The 21697-nt window shown below is 39.7% G+C and overlaps 3 protein-coding genes across 11 annotated transcripts; all 3 read right to left on the bottom strand.

Moving 5' to 3' along the window:
- Nucleotides 1-4002: 4002 nt before the first annotated feature.
- LOC102707437 lies at nucleotides 4003-8786 on the bottom strand. Of its 9 annotated transcripts, XM_015841644.1 has the most exons (10): nucleotides 8522-8645; nucleotides 8285-8379; nucleotides 8121-8195; nucleotides 7382-7894; nucleotides 6344-6703; nucleotides 5839-5942; nucleotides 5688-5740; nucleotides 5580-5614; nucleotides 4580-4980; nucleotides 4003-4478 (listed from the first exon to the last, which is right to left on the bottom strand). In XM_015841644.1, exons 2-9 carry the CDS (start codon nucleotides 8363-8365, stop codon nucleotides 4588-4590), a joined length of 1614 nt encoding a protein of 537 aa, XP_015697130.1. In that variant the 5' UTR covers nucleotides 8366-8379; nucleotides 8522-8645; the 3' UTR covers nucleotides 4003-4478; nucleotides 4580-4587. The 9 variants fall into 9 exon arrangements, with proteins under 9 accessions (XP_015697130.1, XP_015697131.1, XP_015697129.1 ...); XM_015841645.1 differs by having other exon boundaries at nucleotides 4008-4980; nucleotides 6344-6700; XM_015841643.1 differs by lacking the exon at nucleotides 8522-8645 and adding an exon at nucleotides 8742-8786 and having other exon boundaries at nucleotides 4009-4980.
- A 3224-nt stretch (nucleotides 8787-12010) lies between these two features.
- LOC102720913 (chitinase 8) lies at nucleotides 12011-14239 on the bottom strand. Its single transcript, XM_006661954.3, has 3 exons — nucleotides 13858-14239; nucleotides 13468-13579; nucleotides 12011-12483 (listed from the first exon to the last, which is right to left on the bottom strand). Exons 1-3 carry the CDS (start codon nucleotides 14141-14143, stop codon nucleotides 12111-12113), a joined length of 771 nt encoding a protein of 256 aa, XP_006662017.1. The 5' UTR covers nucleotides 14144-14239; the 3' UTR covers nucleotides 12011-12110.
- Nucleotides 14240-16501: 2262 nt separating this feature from the next.
- LOC102720636 (serine/threonine-protein kinase BSK1-2) lies at nucleotides 16502-21291 on the bottom strand. The gene is made up of 9 exons (XM_006661953.3): nucleotides 20832-21291; nucleotides 20616-20751; nucleotides 20004-20137; nucleotides 19165-19270; nucleotides 18578-18663; nucleotides 18074-18262; nucleotides 17475-17648; nucleotides 17252-17365; nucleotides 16502-17118 (listed from the first exon to the last, which is right to left on the bottom strand). Exons 1-9 carry the CDS (start codon nucleotides 21201-21203, stop codon nucleotides 16864-16866), a joined length of 1566 nt encoding a protein of 521 aa, XP_006662016.3. The 5' UTR covers nucleotides 21204-21291; the 3' UTR covers nucleotides 16502-16863.
- Between the last annotated feature and the right edge of the window lie 406 nt (nucleotides 21292-21697).

Here is a 21697-nt window from a genome sequence, read left to right as displayed (position 1 = left end):
CTGGTTATTTATTTCGGAAAATTAACTAAATACATATTAAATTGATAATAAGTTTTGAGAATTTACGATATTTAAATGATAGGTAGATCTATAAACCACATACGTAAATAGAAAATGACGTAACATAGGACGTAGGGCGGTATATAAGAGACACTAGATAATCTCAGTATTAGTCATTGCATTGCACAGTAGACGTTTCACAATCCCATATGGCGCACCATTCGTTCTCTCAAGTTCTAATCATTCCGTCGATCATCGCGATCCATATATTCTTGATCCTACTATGTGCCTGCGGTAGTCTGCTCGACTCCTCTTTTCGTAACCAACGTATTTAGGGGTGAGAAAAATAAACCGAGCACCAAACACCAAATCGAACCGCATTGAACTGAACTAACGGTTTTTTGTTATCGGTTGGATGTTCAGTTTTTATTTTGATTTAGATTGATTTTCGGCTCAGAGATCAGTTTGTATTTGCTGCAAACCGGAGAACTGAATAAACCGAAGTCCTCCTGTAGGAGTGTTCCGAGCAATTAGCGTATGAATACGCGGAATTTTCTTATCTTAATGAGGTGTGGGGACCATCATGGTTGTGTCATTAATGTGTAAGTCTAACATGGTCAACAAGTGTGGAGCCTATCAACTCTTTGCTTCTTGCGCCATGCATCTACGATGATGTTTCTCTTGTTCGGTATAAAATCAAACTCGAGAAAACCGAACCGATTTTCTTTAATTTTTTTATTTTGGTTTTGATTTTTTTCAGCTAATTTGGTTTCTATTTTACACAAACTGATTTTAACTTAAACCAAAGAAATCAAACCAAGTAAACCGAACGAACCGGACGCTCACCACTAAACATAGTACGTATATAAGTGAGTAGGTGGGTACCTGCCCTTTGCACTTCTAACTTATGGAATGTGGCATGTGGGCTTATGGTCTGTGCCCTACTGTACTTGTCATCTTAAAGAGAAGGAACCAAAGTTGAGCAGTTAAGTTTTAGGTTGATTATGGGCTTATGGAAAAGGTATTTTCTATATTCGTAATCAGTGATTACAGGAACAATATTGTTTACTGAGAAAACGGTATATAAAAGTTTTATTACATATTCTTAGCAAAGCCATTTACAGTATCATTTTTATTTATCGTTTTCGTCAAACCATTTTCATTTTTTTGTCAGGTAATTATAATTTTTGAAAACTATAGTCCGTGACCACTTTTACCCCTGTATGACAGGGATGAGGTGCATATTGGAATCTTTTCAGCGTTAGCTCTGCACCGGCCTCGCCTCCACCCGTACGTACCAGATTTAGCATAAAATACACATATTTGCAGACAAAAGAAGATTTATGAATAAAACTTCAATATACATATTTTTAGCGATATAAAAGTTAAGGCTGAAGAATAAACTACGATAAAAGACCCAAAATTAACTCCAAATTTAAGGTTAAAAATTTAATTTTGATTTATAAGCAAAAGAAAAAACAAGAAGATAATGATGGTATTCACGGAGAAAAAAGCCTCTCATGTTTCGAGTTTCAACGATTGTTTTGCTATTCATTTGAGGAGTATGGCCCAGATTAAGGGGTGTTTGGGACTAAACGATATTCCATTGTCCCATTAAATATTTGGACAATAAAATACATCTATAATCTTGGACTAATTCGCGAGCTGAATCTATTGAGTCTAATTAATCTATAATTAGCCTATATGCTGCTACAGTAAACATGCATTAATTATAGATTAATTAGGCTTAAAAAATTATCATGCGAATTAGCTCACATTTCTATAATTAGTTTTATAATTAGTCTACGTTTAATATTTATAATAAGTGTCTAAACATCCAATGTGATATAGGACAAAAAGTTTAGCCACATCTAAACAACCCCTAAGAGCAACTCCAACAGTTACCCAAATTCCGTTTCCCAAATCTAGTGTTTTAGCAACTTTCTAGACAATATGACAAAGAAAAAAATATTTTATCTCTAACAGTTACCCAAATTTCACTTGTCAAAAACAGATGGAGTCATCAAAGTTTGACGTGTGAGAGGAGAGCGAGATCGCCAGAACCGAGTGGTAGAATGATAGAACTGAAAGAATTGGGTGTGCGAGCTGTGAAGCGGGAGCAGAATTGGATGGGATTCGAGGTTGACGTTTGGACTTGCTGAACATCTGCTGCATTGCAAATTGATGTGGATTTTACAAACTCTTGGATCAAGATTGCAATTGCAAAGTTCCCTGCAGCCGTGCTTGGAAATAGTTTGCCACGAGTCTGACATTGCTAAGGAAATTGTAGTGGTTAAATAGGTTCACATTTTGATTGTCTTATGACCACTGATTTGATGAACTTAATCCCACTGCAAGCTAGTCCGACTTTCTCATTGCAATTACAGTTAGTTCATCGTAACTCTGTCTGAAATCCTTTGCCACGAAATCTGAATTTTTGTTTCCGGAAAACTGATGACACGGGCCCTGCAGAGGGTGAGCACGTCGGTGGCCATCCGCGCGCAGACGGCGGCGCACGGCGTCCTCCTCGTCGCCCCCCACATTGCCGCTGGTGTCGAGCTCCGAATAGCAGTATCCCGCCGCCCGTGGCCCCTTATCGGCGCGGAATTAGGCCCCACGCGTCGTCGTCGGCGGCGACGGCGACGGCGGCGGCATGCACGAGAGGTCGAGCGGGAGCAGCAAGAAAAAAAGGGGGGGCTTGATTTGGGCGGCGTCGTGGAGGAGGAGGGGGAGGGGGAGCCCAGGGTCGCCTTCGAGGTCGTCGGGAGGAACCCCGTGGTCGTCCGCTCGCGGGGCGGCGGGAGCAGGGTGTACCGCGCGCGGCGAGGCGGGGGAGCTCCGGGACGGGGACGGGGTCGCGCTGTCGCTGAGGGCGCCGTCGTTCTGGTCGGTGCGGAGGAGGAGAAGGGGGAGCAAGCGCGGAGATGTGGAGGCGGAGGTCCTGGACGCGGTGGAGAGGCGGGAGAGGCACACGAGGGAGAGGAAGGAGAGGGAGAGGCGGGCCGCGGAGGAGGCCATGGAGGTCACCGCCGACGAAGCCGGGGCGCGGCGGCGGACTCGCGGGGCCGAGCGGCTAGCGAGCGGGCGCGGGCGCGGGCGCGCGGCCGGGGGCGGGGCGCCGGGCGGCGGCGGCGGGAGCCCTGGCCTGACTGGGAGTTGATGGCGACCCGTCGGCACAGAGAAAAAAGAACGCTGAAAATTCAGGTCAAGGCGTGAGCGTCTTACTCTCCTCATGCCAACTTAAACCCCGACTACTATGAATGCGTGTAAATAGCAAGATACAGTAAATTGCTAAAATTTAATAACCCGGATGATATATTGTTGTAGGTTATTTTTTTAAAGTTTGTCAAAAATACTATTTTTTTTATAATTTGCCAAAAATACAGAGATGACAAGTTAGGATAGGAACCGTTGGAGTTAGCTCAAATTAATCTGATTTACTTGGAAGGAAGGCAACAGTGACATCTCTGAAGGCTTAAACTACGACAGACAAATCAGGCAGCGACATAACTGCATCTACGCATGACCTATTTCTTTCCCACCGATTTTTTCTCCGTTTCCACGAACACGCTTCCATTTTATATAAAAAACTCCTATATAAAAGTTTATCTCACTTTTCTAAAATAAATTTTAAGTTTGTAACAGTTAATTTTATCATTTATATTATTAGATATCTATCATAAAAATCAAAAAAAAATCTACCTATTCAGCACACTTACAGAACAGCCGTACTTGTATCCGGGCAATCATCACCGCAGGTTCTAGGTGTAATCAGTATCAGCTTAAAGAGATTATCTTATGATTTATCAGTATCTGTATCGTCAAGCTAGCCAAACATGTTTCGTGTTCAGGCCAACGTCGACTACGACACTAGGAGTTGCACACCAGTACAATTCGATTACTAGTACATTTCTTGTGTCATACTAGTAGAGTTGTATATACTGCTATTATAATTCTTACACTTGTAGCATTAAGAGCTAGTTCCAGTGTGCCACCACGTGGACCATCTGACTTATGACAAATAATGGCATGACAGAAATATAATAGTATGATACGTGACATATATTATCAGGCGCCCTAAAAATATGCCATCCATGAAAGCGGATCCTCTGACATAAGAGGGATATCGTCGCTAATACATGGGACGACGTTACCATCGGCTCCACCATTGGAAAAGCATGCAACAGGCAACAAGGTTGAAGGGAAAAAGAAATAGCCATGATCCCAGTGTACCAATCCGGATTCTCTGACTTTATCAAGAAAAGTCACATAAACATACGGAAACACTATGGTACTCTTGCAGCTATAGTAAAATCAGCAAAAGTACCGTATCATATGCACTGTTCATTGATACTATAGCAATCGATCTCGTGCGTTGGTTACGAATTAAATGGCTAAAAATACATCCAAAGTTCATCACTGACTTTTCTAATCTTAAGTATCTTAAGTTAGAGAATATCATTTGCTTGCTAGTGCACCTGCGCAAACAGGAGAAAAGATAATGAGGTTCCAGTTAGAGTAGGAGGGAACTATGGTTTTAATCATCATGAACACTTATTGATTATCAATGCAGCAGTACCAAATAGCTTAGACTTTATTTAGCGCTTTCAAAAGCATCAATGCAGCAGCGCCAAATAGCCTTTTTGATTGATAGTTGCTTGTCGATGGAGCAGTGCCAAATAGCCTTTGCGACTGATAGTTGCTTGTGGATGCAGCAGTGCCAAATAGCCTTTGCGAACGATGATTGCTTGTCGGTTGGGGCATGCTTGCCGAAAGGCTAATGTTATGGTCTGGAGTTGGAGAAGATACTCTGCTCATTTGACAGATAGCTTTCACATCACGGAGATACTTATCATCTAGTGCATGGGGTGGACATATCATCCCACCCAACCCCCAAGATAAAGCTGAGCGCCAAAATGGGAAGAATTTTCTCCTTTTGCATACGAGATCCCATGATCGAGGTAGTTCCTTTCCCACAGCCTGCGTCAGCTCCACAAAGATTTAAGCATCAGGATATATTTGAGCAAAGCCAGACAACTGCACTCATTTGATATGGGACATACTCATTTACAGTACATAGCTAGTTCAAAATCTGACATTAGTTTAAATAAGATAGATGGTTAAAAGTTGGAACATAAGCAGGGAAAAAATTCACTTTCTGAGACGGAGTTAGTATTAGCATTCTCAGATCAGCCCATCATCTGAAAAATTGCCTTTCGCAAAGCATGTCTATGATCCAAACAATCAAGTCAGTCATGAAAACTAATTATCACATGCGAATGAGTCCTCCCACCACCCAAAGTGAATAAAATTTAACTCAAAGACATGACCATTAAGAATGAATCTCCACCTGCCAATTTACTTTGAAGTTTAATCACACAGCATATCCTGCTCTAGGAATTTTTGGAAGGCACAAGAATATGTTTTTAAAAAAAATAAAAAAAACAGGAATCAGGAACTTTACATGAGGTCATAACAAATTCTAATGCCCTAACCCAAACTTAAACAACAGAAGGTAATAAAATAAGGTGCTACTTCACTTGAACCAATAACCAACATACAGAGAAGAAATTTCTTACCACTCTCTCCCCTGCAGCTACTTTACTTGCTTTCCCTGTTTCCAAAAAATAAATTAGATAGGAACACTTATACAAAATCAAGGAAGGTGCATGCTAACACAAACTCACCACGACGTTTCTTGGTTTCATTGACAATGGGCAACGGCAATTTATAGGGGGAGCTTTGAAAAAAAAAAAGGAAGTTAAGCAGCATCATGTCAATCATGCAAGGCATTATGGCATACAAGCTATAATCAGAAATAAAGGTGCAAGAACATACAGCTTTAAGCTTTCAATGCTGATGCCTTCTCCTGTAGGACAAAACCCATAAAACTTGAGAATTGATGAAACACGCTCAATGACCTCCTCATGGGGTGCAGGCTCCTGATGAAATTATCAATTTGTAGGACAAAAGGGAAAAACAAGATCATCAAGAAAATGCTGTTTGAAAAGGAAAATACTTCCTTTGATCACAAATCCAAGTCCATCTAGGTTTGTCCTAAGTCAAACTTTTTTCAAATTATCTTTAATGATGAGAGTTATAAGTATTATCAAAGTACTTTTGCTAATGAATTTAGTGGTGTCAATCATGTAATGACAATCTATAAAAAAATGTAGATATTGATAATCAAAGCTAAAAAGATTTGACTTGGGAGAAACCTAGATGGATTTGTATTTGTGACCGAAAGAAGTATATGTCTAGAGCCTAAAGCAACTGAAGGGTGCAGCTGCTCCAGACAGAAGAGAATCAAGGAATCCTAACAGCAATCAACCAGTTATGGTACCTTTGAATAGCCCTGAATGTATTCACTAAGAGATCGACCAGCAACAGAAATTGCTTCAACAAGCCACAATGTTGATGATATATACTTCTCCTTCAGCTTCTGGTACTCCTTTTTGTTATGAACCCTCTCTAATTTTATGTCATTGTTGTGCTCAGCGATATATCTGATAATATAACTAAACCCATCTGGCTTAACGTTACCATTTCTCTTGCAGGAGCAACTACCTCGGATATGCCCTTGAGCTACCAGGAGCAACACCGCAGTGTGGACAATTTTGCCATGCTTTATATAATTGCAGATCTCACTGATCAGATCATTTGTGTTTTCAGCCAGCAGTCTAGTTGTATCCAAGAAGATCTTCTGGAAAAAAAACAACAGAGAAAAAAAAAAGGCGCTTTTAGGATGCATAAGCAAGCAGGTAGTGCAGATTAGCTTCCAGTTTTATAACATTCTGTATCAATCCTTATAAACATCACCCGAAGGCAGGCTGGGTGGAGTCAGCTGCTATGGATGAGAAATTTGACTCTACATGAGAGATGGGCTGAGGTGAGAAACTACGTTAATTTATTTGTTCTTGCTAAATAACGATGATACCATCATATTTATATGTGGCTCCTAACAGATTAGATCTAGAGCCAACTGATTCAAACAGACTAAATTAAGATATAATCTGACCCACCCAACCTATCCTCTTTAGAAACAAAATAATGGAAACCAATCTATAGCATGTTCTATAGTGCCACACAAAAGAAAAAATCATCACAAAGAGAGTCATTCTCTTCATTAAATACTAAAAACATGTAATAAATGGGGCACATACAAAAGGTAACATTATGAAACTATTTATGTTTTCAATAAGATGAAGATGTAAGAATATCCAGTCATAAAGTAGTATTATATCAAAATGCATACCAACGGAAGGGCACATACAAAGGTATTATAAGGAAACTATTAAGCCTTTGAAAAAGTGAAGATGTACAAATACCCAGTCATGAAGCAACATAGTGATCTATGCAGAGGGGCATGCATGAGACGTACCATTTCTGGTAGGCACAGAAGATGAATAAGCTTGTAGATATCGTTGGTATCTGCCTTACAGTAGTTTGGACACAACTCATTAGGAAATAGATTGTCATCAAGATACTTATGCATACAAGTGTTCTCAACTGCAACATTGATCGGGAGGAGGCCCTCAATTACTCTACTGCCAGACGTGCGTATATTTGCTGACGCACCATACTGAAGGAGCAATTTGGTCATGTCGACAGAGAAGATCTCAGCAGCTTCGTGCAGAGGGAAGAACCCATACTGGGTAGCACAGTTGGGATAGGCACGGAATCCTTCAAGCTCAGGAGCCTGGCCCTCCAATGCAACTTTGGCACATCGCAAAGAATTGTGAATGATCATGTGGAGTAAGGCTTGTGGGATGATGAAGTCCCAAGCCATCGCCCACATATTATTCTTGCAGAAGCAGAGGAACTCTCGGACATTGTCCCTTTGCAGGATGGGCACCAACCGTGGATAAACACCTTGGAATGCAGAATTCAACGTCTATTGATCCAAACACAGCAGGAAGGATGAAAGGAATCGATCATCCAATTAGAAAAAAAAAACAAAAGAAATCGGAAATTTTCTGCAGTACATCTTACGATAGCAAGATCCAAATGTTCAGATAGACAAATTAAATACTAAATTATTGTAGGACTTCAAAAATGAAATATTTATATAACTGAAAGATTTGGCACTTGAATTATATGAACTTAAGAAAAAGACAAACCAAAGCTGTAGGGTCTTCCATGATTATACGGTCTGCCCTGCAGTCAGGAACTGCAGCCTCTGGTTTGCTCATGCACTGCGAGAGAGAGTGTGAGTTTATCAAGAGCCACCACCAATGAACACAGAAGACGAGAGCAATGTTATAAACAAGATTAGTTACTGTACTCCTTTGACTGATGTGTTGTCTGAATTGATGCCAACACCCAAAGATGATCCATGTTTACCTTCACCAGACACAGAGTCCATTGCCTGAGGCTACACTGCATGCAAGAAAACTCGGCTTCAGTCCCCAAGATTCAGATATAATGCGACGTACAAACTTAATTAAAAACCAGAGAGCGTATAACTATTGATGACTCAAGCTCTACAAATTCCACTTAAAAAAGTGTTATGACGACTTGCATGCGGATCAAGGAGAGAAAATTAGGGTTGGCAACGGAACGAGATGGCTGGAACGCCCCCGGATCGGCCCCGGCTCCGAATTGGAACCGGGGGAAATACGGTCCCCGCCTCCGCCCCCGTCCTCGCCGGGTCCCCGGCCCCAAACGGGGCCCGAATTCCCCGGAATGATTCATACTCGAGGAGCATGCACAGATCGGAAAAAAAAAAAAGGAGTTGTTACCAGTCTCTCGCAGATCGGTGTCGGTCCGAGTCCGGCGGCAGTGCTTGTGCCTTGTACTCACAGATCGCAGCAGTGCTTGTGCCTTGTACTCCACGTAGAGACTTCATACAGACCGTCCGATCACATCTACGATCTCAATCGAACGGCTGGGCGTTCTGTGGTCAACGAGTCAATCTTATTAGGCTCCAAGAAGACAAAACAACTGGCTACAGGATACAACTTATTGCGTTGCCGCTGGGGATACAGGATCCATTTGTGTAGGATGTTGTCACTTTTGCACTCCCCTTGGTTTTTGGCATTGAAATCTTCACAACAGATTGTCACTTTTGCTAAATCACAACAATGATTGAGAGTTAACCATGAAGCATGAGCTGCTCTAATTAACCAGATATGCGGTTTCTGATGTCAAAGGGCATATTCTAGAGTTCATTCCTGGGCCAGACGTTCAAATGGTGCCTCAACACTGCTAACAAGTTGGTACGTCCAAATGATCCTATCATCCAATCTAACCTTATACTAACAAACGGAGATAGATTTTTCACCCATCGGTTGAAAATCTACTATGTCACCTAAATAATTATAAAAAAATAAAAATGATAAGATGGACTAATATAAGATATATCACACCATAAATCATATAAGTTCACATTTTAAACAAGTTGTAATATAAAAATAAATTCAACTAGTACGTGCACATTCACTGTTAAATTTACTATTTTTTTATAACAAAGTCAAATTTAAACTTACACATTTATATAGCAATGTATCACATATTAATCTATATTATTAAAATTTTAAAATTTTTAATAATTATTTATGTGACATATAAAAGAACTGGATATCTAGCGGAGCTGCGAAAATACTTTCTCCTATCAAACAACATATCCATCATCGACACAGTGGCCACAAATTTATGTTGTCTGAATCCAGCTGTCTTGAATAGGCTCGTTTGGGCACACTATAGCATGGTCAACGCACTGGTAATAATACTGATCTCTACCACCTTAATCCGGAAGAGTTCTCTTCCAAGTTGCAGAAAAATTGGAATCTTTTCTGCTTTTCAGCGCTAGCTCTGCACTGGCCTCGCCCGCACCTGTATGTAGCAGATTTGGCGTAAAATACGTATTCATAGAGAAAAAGACCCAAGTTTCATCGATTGTTTTGCTATTCATTTGATGAGCATGACCCAGAGTAATTAACCTGAATTACAAGGATTAATTCCCTGAAGATAGCCAAGCAACAGGGACATTTCTGAAGGCTTAACTACGACAGGCAAATCACGCAACAACCATCGTTGCAATTCTACTCATGACCGAGAAGAGTTCCTCTGTCGTATTGTCCATACAATATGTACTACTGACATGTGATTCTATACAGATGAGGTCCATATGCCAGTGATACCTATTGCATGTGTACTGTAAAGGATATTAACCCCTCCTGATTTAAGTTCAAGCTTGGGTTGGGATTGACCAGCGCCAACAACTCAACCTTTCTCACTGATTTTTCCTTCATTTTATAATAGCATTTGTAACTTTGTTATATGATACCTATCACATTTGTTACATTTGTTATAAATCTGATGATTATAGTATGTTATTAAAAATGAGTGACATTTGTTATAAATCTGATGATTATAGTACATTATAAATAGTTTTCAAGTGATCTCAAAATCATCTAACTTGATAAATGTATAAAAATGTTATGAGTTATGCTCTTTTTATCAATTTACTAATATTATTTCATATCTTTATATTATTAACACAAACTTATTCTTTACTAACATTTAGTATGAAACTAAATATGTGTCACTGTAATGTTGTTTTTCTTATTTCTTATCCTTTATTATTTTCTATGATAATATTACTAACTTCAGCCACCTAACTGTTGTACCTAAACACTATCTCATTAATTATACTTTGTAATATATATTATTTATAAATTTTACATGAATTAATAGTAATAGTTGTACGTATGCATTAGAGTTAATAATTTTATATATTATTTATAAATTTTACATGAATTAATAGTAATAGTAAAGAATTCTACAATGCTAACTTGAACTCTCTAAGCCAGTAAAGGACTACTGTATATTTAGATTGGATAACATAGATATCATTTTCATTATTGTTTACCATCTATAATGGTACTAATTGTGATCCTGCTGATGTGTGTTTATATAAATTAGAGAATGATTCTTATTAGAGAAAAAAGAAAAAGGAATAAGCATGTGAGTATGTTAATGAGAAAGTCAATAAGGATGGAAAGACCAGTATTGCAGCACTGATTGAAAGGGTAAAAACTTATTTGATATGAGATGTACACAATGTACATTGAACGAGCTCAATAGAGTCTGAAGCTATGGAAATGTATTTACAGATAAAAAGAGGGATTCGATTAAATTATTAATTGGTCTGTACAGATTTTATTACTATTGTGAATGTTGCAAATAGAAAGCTGATTGTTGGACCCAGTAACAAGGAACACAAACTATTTAATTTGTTGAACACGATGTTCAGTTAATAAAATTGTTTAGCTGATCTACATAATGTGTTTTTAAGTTGGTCACCACATATACTACTTGTAACATTTATTATCATCTCTGAAAAGCTGAACCACGACAGGCAAGAACTGTTCGCACAGGAGGCACACGAACACACACCACACTCACAACACAACATAGGTACACACGTGTGCGTGCCTCTACCACACACTTAGGATTTTGGATGACACGCGTGTAAGGAAAAAAATCTTCGTGTGAGACGCGCAAGCTGCGATTCCAGGGATCGCACACCGTGCAGCTAGCCACCCGAGCAACACTCGGTTCTCCACTTAATCGACTGCGCTTATCATCACTCATCTTTTTGTTGTTGTTTATATGAAAGATAAAATTTTAAATTTTAATTTTAAATTTGAAGTTGATTTTGGAGGTTTTTTCATCTTAGTTTATTTTTAGTCTTGACTTTTAGCTCGCTACGAACACATAAAAAATATTCATAAATTATTTTTAGTTTGCGAATATACGGTTATAGAACCAAACAATCACCCACATATCGGCATCACTGTACTATCTTATCTGTAGCAGCTAAAGAATCGATACATGCAAGGGCAGAACCAGAAACTAATCACGTGTAAGGTTGAATTAGCATGTGCTTCATTATTTTCAAATTTTATATGGTAAATCGATAAGATATAGGTGGGATTATATAGCTAAGTCGAGGGTTTAAGCCCTAGCCACCCCATCTTTGATTCCGCCATTGGATACATGTATATCTGCTAATAATCAAAGACATTTTATTCATGTTGGGATACATACGCAAATTAAGCTTTTATTGGTAGTAATCACTGATCATATATATGAGATGAAATCAATCAGCTGCCGAAGTTGCGCTGGTTGTAGCAGTCGAGGTTGTCGCCGTAGCCGACGGCGAGCATGTCGCAGTAGCGCTGGTAGTAGCCGATGCGGTCGACGTTGGCGTCGTTGGGGCCGACGCCGCACTCGATGCCGCCGTTGATGATGTTGGTGATGACGCCGTAGCCCGGGACGCGGCCGGCGGCGTCGTCGTCCGGCGACGGCGTCCACTGGCCGAGGATGACGTCGTGGCACGACGGCTTGTTCCCCTGCGCCGTCGTCCAGAACCAGAGGGCCGTCTTGAAGGAGACCACCGCGTCGGTGGACACCAGGTCCGGGTTGCCCACCAGGTCTAGCCCCAGGAAGTCCCCGGCTGCCTGGTAGTTCGACTGCCTGGTTAAAAAAAAAATCATTCGTTTTCAGATTATATATACACTGTGTGTATGTAGATCGAGGAGGCCGAAGATGTAGACCGTTTTTATTATCTAAATCATGTGTTTAATTTGTCAGGAATGCAGTGTTAATCTGTTTCAAAATATCTTCAGATGATATCATTGACTTCTTATTGCACGTATGACTGTTTGTTTTATTTTAAAAATTTTATATAAATATATGAAAATACAAGTTATAATTATGATACATCTGGAAATAAATCCAGCCATGATAAAATAAATAATAATTAGAAAGTTTTTTAAATAAGACAAATGCTCAACATGTTCTATATATACCGTGGAGAACCCATAAGTTGAGCAATACTGCACAAATAAACATCGATGCCTTTTACATTATTATATTTGGATGAAAATTATATGACTATATTTGCTAGGCGTACACTTTATTTGTATATTCGTAGATTTCGTGTCTAAAGACATAGTATCATACTCACTCCATTTCTTTTTTGGCATCATTGATTTTTATGTATACATTTAACCACGTGTCTTACCCAAAAAATTTATATACTATTAATAATTTTGGTATGATTGGATTTATTGCTAAAGACATTTTAAGTATAACTTATAATTTTTTATATTTGCACAATAATTTTAAATAAGCTAAACAGTCAAAACTATATCTAAAAGTTAATATTATTAAATAAAAAAATAGAAGTATGATGTTGCGAAACGACGCAGAGTTAGTAGCTTCTAGATAAGACATGATTGTTGGACGATGAAAAAAAGGATAAGAGCTAACACGTGAAGCTTGTTGGACCAGGTCGCAATTGGTTCACATTTGTGGCTTCATAGTCCACTCTCCACTCCTATACTTATCAACAAGATATCTTTTCCAATCTTTTGGACATACGACACAGTTATTTGATGCACATGTCGCTATTATTGAAGTGGTGGAAAAAAAATGTTTTTGCAGTTAGTTAATTACCCTGTCAATTGAATTGGGCCACGTCCATAGTAGGGTGGAGACGTGGCCTTGTTTATCTCCTCCTTGAAGCAGTAACCCCACTGGAACTGATCCGAGCTCCCCTTCGTGCCACCTGCATCAAGAAATAATTAATTACCACGGCTAATTCCAGCTCGACCTAGTAACTTATCATTTTTTATATATATTTATAACTCAAAATTTAAATTTTTAACCTTAAATTTGAAATTAATTTTGAGGTTTTTTATTAAAGTTTATTCTCCAGTATTAACTTTAGTCTAATAATATGTACGTGAAAGTTTTATTCGTAAATTATTTTTATTTGTAAATTTATCGTTTGAAAAAGTAAAAGAATCCCTCGTAATAAAACGGCGGTAGAGTTTGCGTTTGTACCGGTGGTCTCGTGGGAGGTCTGGCCGAAGAAGGCGGCGAGCTCGCGCTTGTTGAGCTCGTCGCTGCCGCCGGAGGTGCCGAACGCCGGGAACGAGTCGGCGGCGGCGATGAAGGCGTCGTACGTGTAGAACCCACTCGCCGGGCAGAGCGAGTTGTCGCGGTTGGGCAGCATGCTGTCGTACACCTCCTGCGTGATGATCGACCCCACCCCCTGCGCCGCCGCGCCGCTCGCCGCCACGGCGAGCACCAGCGCCGCTGCGAAGGCAGCTGCCTGCACAAACCTCATCGTCGTCGTCGTCGCTGCCGACGTTTCGCCGCTTCAGTTTGCAGCTTCTTGCTTTAGCTCGCAAGCACACACCGGTATATATAGCTTCTTCTCCGCGACGAATGGTACGTCAAATTGCATACTTTTCTACGTTGTTAGGCGCGTGAGCCACGCCATGATCGATCGGATAGAGTATACGCAGAAAGAGATCCAAGTGCTCAAAAGTCGTAGCGACCGGACGAACGGGAAGATCTCTCGATGGCTTATCGTCGAAGCCTCGAAGGAGATATCACTGTCACATGAGCTATTAACCTCATCTCTTCGCTGACGATTGTGTTTATAAGTCAAAACTTAAAATTTTTTATATTAAATTTAGAGTGAATTTTAGACTTTTTTATCGTAATTTATTTTTTAACCTTACTTTTACATTGCTAAGAATGTGTATATAAAATTTTTATTTATGAATTAGTAGTAGTTTTTATTTATAAATATAGTTCCTCCGTTTTATAACGTAAGATGTTTGATTTTTTTGTTTGTAATGATTGATCATTTGTTTTATTTAAAAAATTATGAAAATATCATTTATTTTGCTTATAACTTACTTTATTATCAAAAGACTTTAAGCACAACTTGTCATTTTTTATATTTATACTAAATTTTTAAATAAAACGAATGATCAAACGTTAAAAAAAATCAAACATATTACATTATAAAATGAAGGTAGTATTATTTCAATTTTCTTATCATAAAAAACCAAGCAATCGCCTCCATTGAGTTGGCGTGCACATAAGGTTTATTGACGGGAGATCAATCGAGAAGGCGTACGCTGTTCTCATGGCAATTAGCGTTTCTTAATCATGAATTTCCAGGAAGGGAGGAAATCGCCGATCTGGCCGGACAGGGGAGGTAGCCGCCACCGCGCGCTATGTTATCTAGCACCGTCAGATCATAAAATATTCGAGTGAACTCTAATTTGTACATCTTTTATATCGTCAAAGCTTTACTTTGGACCATAATCTCACTAATATATTTTAATTTGTATTTGTACTGTATATATGCTGAACTACAGATTAGTACCAAGTCTCTTATGGATAGGGTGGATTTACCACCGGATCTATAGGCTTCAGCCCCCTGTCCGATCTATACCATTAAACCCCCTTAGCCCCCTTCCCCAATAAAATTTGAATTTGGTATTAGAGAAGGAAGTGCTGAAAGTAGATTTCAGCTTTCATGAGTCGTTAGTTATCTTTCGTTCAACCCCTCCTAATATTTTTTTTTAATCTGTCGTTGCTTATGTAGCCATCTAATCATCTCTCTGGAAAAATGAAAATGACTTGCACATGGATAAAATAGTTCATCGGTGTGCTAAAGTTGATACGCTCGAGACTATTAATGTGCTAAAGAAAGTGGTTTGGGTAGTAAAATTACAACAGAGAAAAAATATCTAGTCTAAATTAGAAAAGATGGGACAAAGGGTGGTCTAAAGCAAAATTTTGGCAATAAAAAAGCGCTCAATTTACCATTCACTCTAAATATTTGAATTTTAGGTTATAAATTTGATCAACCTTTTAAAATCTTAACAATTTATCGCCTGTTAGACGCTTAGTATAAAACAAATAAAAGTAATATGGGCAGATTTGTCTTTGAAAATAATATTATTATAATGTAAAGTTATTAAATTATATATACTTGTGCTGTAAATTCTTCGGTTAACCGTCAAAGGGAGTATACATTCTACGTTTGTACTATGGTGTAGGAGTACTATACTACATTGTACAATTTTATTTTTTGGGTACTCCGTCGCCCCAAAATGTAAATATTTATAGGTAATAGATCAGAAAATTTTCTTTGAGTTATTTAAGCAGTCAAATTTAATAAATATTATGATTGAAATGATGAGAAATGTTATATTGTGATATAAAATTTAAATTTTAATGCTTATATTTTGAAACTAGAGGCAGTGCTTGGGTTGTACTATCTGGTATCCTGGTGAAGTTGGCGCCGTTGGTCAGACTTGCACAACGACGGTAAGACCCGTTCAGAGAGTAGCTTGAAGATTCAAACCAACCACATCTAAGGCCATTACAGCGTTAACTAATTGGGCCTTCAGCCTACTAACGATATGTGGTGTTCGGCCTTTCTTACTAGCGTTAACTAATGGGCCATGCAGCTGTATGAATTTCATTTTCTAGATCAAAGGCACAAACGCACTGCATTTGTTGAAAACAACTTTATGACTTCATTAATCTTGTCACCCACAGGAATCGGATGTCATTGGACACCATCTTCATGCATGATACAGATGTTATGAATCTAATCATCTTAAGCCAAAAGGAACCATGTACTGTAGAACATATACAGAAGATGATGACACTGCAATGCACACAGATATGTATTTATGGAAATGGTGTACTTCCAGACAAATGTTTCTGTACATAGGAAATGTTTTATTAACTTTAGCTACAAGGACCCTTGAGAACAACCAGCAACATTCTTTTTCTTTTTTTTTAATTTTTAGCCACCACAAACGAACTCCCATGCTCTAACTATTCAACGGATGTTATATACATGGGTCCAAAAAAATGCATCTCCTATCATAGGAAGCCAAGCCAAATGGATTCTCTTTTTTTTTTTAATCATACGATACGCCGGTGAACATCTTCTCCAAACAGGTCTTCTAACTCCTAACCCTGCAATATACTACAGATAAGTGCAAGCTTGTTTGATTCTAGCCAAGTTGTTCATGGACCTTTTGTGCTCTTTTGCCTCTTCTCTTCTAGCTGTGATGCTTCATTCAACATGTCCAGAGAGTCACTCTGCATGTTTAGCTTTGAGAGCGCGACTGCCTGCATGTAGAAAGCTGTGGGCCAATCGGGATACACACACTGTGCTTGCATTGCGTCCCTGAGTGCAGCATCAGGTTGGTCACACATTAGGTGGCACAAGCTCCGCCTGGCATATACCGTTGGTGACACCATTGTCCCCACATCAACAAACTGCGAAACAATAAGCAGCAGATGTTTCAAAAAAGGGGTTATTATAAAGGACAGAGGAAGAGTGAACTACATGAAGTGAAGTTTTAGAACATTGAAGGTCTCAAGAGTAAGCAGAAATAGTACAGCCTCCTACCTGAGAATAACAGTCTATGGCTTGTTTGAAATTTTTGTCCCGAAATGCAAAATCACCACGTTTCCTAGCATCCAACATATCCCTCATCTGCTGTGTCCATTCTTGGAAAGATAGCTGCAGAGATCAATCAAGACACATCCCCATAGGAAGAAAAGAGTGGAAGAGCCAAGTATCCTAACCAGCTAGAAAAGAGTAGAGCCATAGTGCACTATGTTTTCTTTACCTCATTGGACCCTTCATCATCCCTGTAATGTTGTGAAACTAGGATTTGATGGATGGCAGTAAGGTCCATCCTGGAGCAGGCCTCCCCCATGGGCGAAAGCGGATGCTGCGGAGCAGGAGGAGCCTTTGGTACTTCTTCAGGCTTTGGAACTCCAAGCATCACATAAGAAGGTACCTGTTTGTATTTTGTGTAGTAAATAAGGTTAATCATCAGGCATATATATGTCTTTAAAAACTATTGTGTTCCTAAGAATAAGACATATGCATTATAAATTTATAATACACTTGCAGACATGGGGTCATTGTTTGTTTTGAATAGAGTTTTGGTACTAATTCAAAGTGGCTAATAACTGGATTCCTAAAATGTGATTAGTTGCATACTACTTTGTGTTCTATTTTATGATCAATTGATCATCATGCATTTGCAAAATTGGCACAAATATCATTTCATAAAATATGGCACCATCAATACATTATCAATCAGTCTTAACAAAGCATTCCAAAAGGACATGTATCATACACTCATATAGCAATTTTCAAAACATACTTGCAATTGTATCTACAAGACTTGAACTAAAAATAAGCAAGAAGTATTAATACCTCTGATTTTGTTTGCAAAGGCTCAAGAATGGAGACCAACTTTTTTATATCAGGCCTATCTCTTGGTTCATACTGTAAGCACTGGGAAGCAAGATCCACCAGAGTAGTAGCCTCCTCTATAGAGTACTTTCCCTCTAAATTTGTCTCCATTATTGTTTGGATGCTTCTGCTTCTTATCATGTCAAGTGCCTGCATACAATAAATGCATATATTTATCATTGACACTACGGCATAGTAAATACTTGGCTATAATTTGACATATATAATAATCATAATCGTTGCACAATGAATTCCAGTGATGAACTTGTATGAACTAAAATGTATTGGAAATCCAGCTTAGGAAATGCTGTCATTGAAATAGGAAAAATGGATGTTGGCTATTTGTGCTAAAAAGACCAGGATGATACACGTATAAAACAATCCAAACAAGTTTGTCATTGTAGCTACACAATGATGAAAGCAGCATTATATTTGACAGAAAATAAACTCTAGCAAAGAACTTACATGGGTAGGAGGTATGCGCTTTCCACTGAGAAGGTCAATGAGTACAGTGCCGAAGCTGAACACGACGCTTTCTGGAGTGACCCTGCCTGGAAGAACACAAAAGCACCTCAAATCAATTCAGTGGTTCCTCCTGTTTTATTAAAATCAATCTTTGTTACTTCAAAGATGAAAAAGTTACACCCACAAAAAATATGACAAATTACTTCCCATTGCTTTCACAAAGGTACAAATAAGTCGGCTTGAAGAGCACTTATTTAGGAATCCACAAGCTATGTAACTGATCCACCAGCCCTTATAAGAAAATTCCAGTTTGACAACATATTTATTCAATTCCATTCTAGGGAGTCTAGTTATTGTATGTTTGTTTTAAAAGCAACAAAACAAATCTTTGTACAGCAAGGAGAGATAAAAAATTCTTTCCCCCAGGTAAGTGAAGACAAGAATCAAAGAAAATACTGGAAGAAAATAGTTGAAAACAAATTGAGTTCAATAGCGGTAGCCACAAAATTCCTATAGTCTTAAAAGTATCATTCGTAAGCATAATTTGTTTTCAAAGCTGCTAAGCAAGAGTGTGAAAAATCAAGTACCATTTCTCAGATATTCTGGAGGTGTATATGCCAGGTTTGTGCTATAACTTTTCCCATCCCTGCTGTTTTTCATCAGACCAAAACATGAGAGGCGAGGATCACCATTCTGCAATAAGAAAGTTAATTATACACTTTTTCTCAGAACATGATGGAAAGTTGAATTGTTAAATGCAATAAATTACCATCTTACACCAAGCCAACTTAACTCAATACAAGTTTGTACAAACAATTTGTTTATACTCCTATATAAGGAACTAAATTTTTTGGTGGTGTTCCTCATTCCTCCAACGCTTGGAGGGAAAAAAACAAAACAGGTGACAAGCTCAAACCCCTAAGCCTTTTCATCTTGTTGGTTTCCAGGAGTGGTAAGACAAAATCAAATCTTGCATCATGCTTTATATGCTTCTACCTAGTGATGCTTTGCTTATTTCATCCATGGGTATGTGTGGGTGGGTGGGGATGGGGGGTGCTGTCCCTTATTGAATTTTTTTTAACTCAAACTTTATGATGCTGTGCATCCTAGATTGCGGAGGTCAAGGACACAATCATCTTCCTTATCTACAAACAAAACCAAACTGCAACCATAGTAAATATCCCTTCAAGAAAACTAGATGGGGCCTATCCTGCTTACATAGGAAAAAGGGGAAATTTGAAAGTTTCCTGTGAAATTCATGGGTACCAAATGGGTGCTAAGGTATTGCTAGAGACACTGTACACCAGTCATAAAGAAGGCACTTAGGTCAACAAAATGGCCGTTGTCATGACATAAATAATCACTTGCCTGATGTACAATTTCAGGTGCTACAATTCAAACGTACTTGGCCAGGTTGGTTGCTTACCTCATCAAAGAGTACTCTGTATGCATTTAGGTCATGGTATAAAGGCCTTTCCTCATTGCTACAATATTCCAATGCTTCAGCAATGTTGTACGCAACTCTCAGGCGCATAGCCCATTCAATAGCCTGGTTTTCCCCTGCTCAAGAGCAAAAGCATGGTGAAGACTAAAATTAATTTGTTTCTCAAGACCTTGCTTGCTCATACACGCTAAGCACCGACAATAAATGCAATCATTAGTTAGTACCAAAGATTAACAAGTGATGGAATTCAGTTATGACTGCCATAAACTAAGTAAATTAATTGCAACCTGAACCGGCTAATAAAACCAGACTTTGTGCAACCTGATAGGAACTGGGCACCTATGAGGTTCCATTTGTCAAGAATCAACTTCAACAACTTAAGCTAATTATTAGTATAGTAATATAAGCTTTCATCAGAGCAGATTAATTACACCGTAAGTAGACAAATTGTGCAGAGACTCACGAGACCACACAGCATACCAACATCCATTTAACCAAAAGGATCCAATCCTTGGCAGAAATGATCAAATGGCAGGGGAATCATCAAACGGAGATCCAGAGTTAAATTTGCAAGGGGAAGGAGGAGGAACTCACAGTGGAACAGGTGCTTGGCGAGGGTATCGTTGGGCATGAACTCGGCAACCAGCAACCGCTCATCGCCGTCGCAGCAGTAGCCGATCAGGTTGGCCATCCTCCGGTGCCGCAGCTTCCCGACCCCTCTCGCCTCCTCCTGCAACCAAACCCAATCAAAATCCGCGCGACGCGAAGCCAAACCCCCAATCCCGTGGGCACCCCACCAAAAACCATTACCGCGAACTGCTTGGGGTCGGGCCACGCCAGCTTGCCGAACTTCTTCACGGCGATGGCACGGCCGCCCGGCCCCTGCAGGCGGCCCCTGTAGACGAGGTTGGGCGCCTTCTCGCCGCTCTCCGACACGATGTTGGCCGCCGCGAACCCGCCCGTGGCCGCGCGGAGCTCCGCCAGCGAGAACTCCGCGAACGCCGGGACCTCCTCCCCATGCCCCCCCGCCGGAGCGGCGGAGGCCCGGTGCGCGTTGAGGGTGAAGGACGGGCGGCGCGGGTGCTGCGGCTGCGGCGGCGGCGGCGGGGGGCGGCGGGCGCGGCGCTGGGGCGGCTTCTCCGCGTGGGGCCCCGGGCGCAGCGAGGAGCCGCAGCAACCCATACACAGGAGAGCGCGACGAGGAAGGAAGAAAAGTATTCGCTTCGCTTCGGCCGCGTGGGATGGGTGGGTGGCCTCTGCTTCTGCCTCCGCGCTCGTGCGGGTCGTGGAGTCGATACGGTTTTCTTGTGTGCTTTTCTACCTTGCTCCGGGTACTCCGGCCTTGGTTTTTTGGCTTTTTGTTCTACGTTCTTTTTTCCGTCCATTTCATGTTATACGATATTTTCGTTTAATCTAGGTTGATCTATGAACTATGTATATGTATATATATATATATATATATATGTTTCTTATATATTTAGTTTTAATAGTATATATATATAAATTTAGATAAAGCTAAAATATCTTATAATCTTAAATCAAGAGAACAAATATACTTATGTAACTCGTAACTTTGGCAAATTTATTCAGATAGTGTGATCATGTTGATAGTTATTGGCTGGCTGACTGGGCTGATTCCAGAAGTCTAGCCACATTTTCTTCTCTTCCCATGCATG

Source organism: Oryza brachyantha, chromosome 10 (assembly GCF_000231095.2).
Source record: "Oryza brachyantha chromosome 10, ObraRS2, whole genome shotgun sequence".
Classification (NCBI taxonomy): Eukaryota; Viridiplantae; Streptophyta; class Magnoliopsida; order Poales; family Poaceae; genus Oryza; species Oryza brachyantha.
The sequence above is the reverse complement of the archived record's forward strand: the minus strand, read 5'-3'. Positions and strand labels throughout refer to the sequence as shown.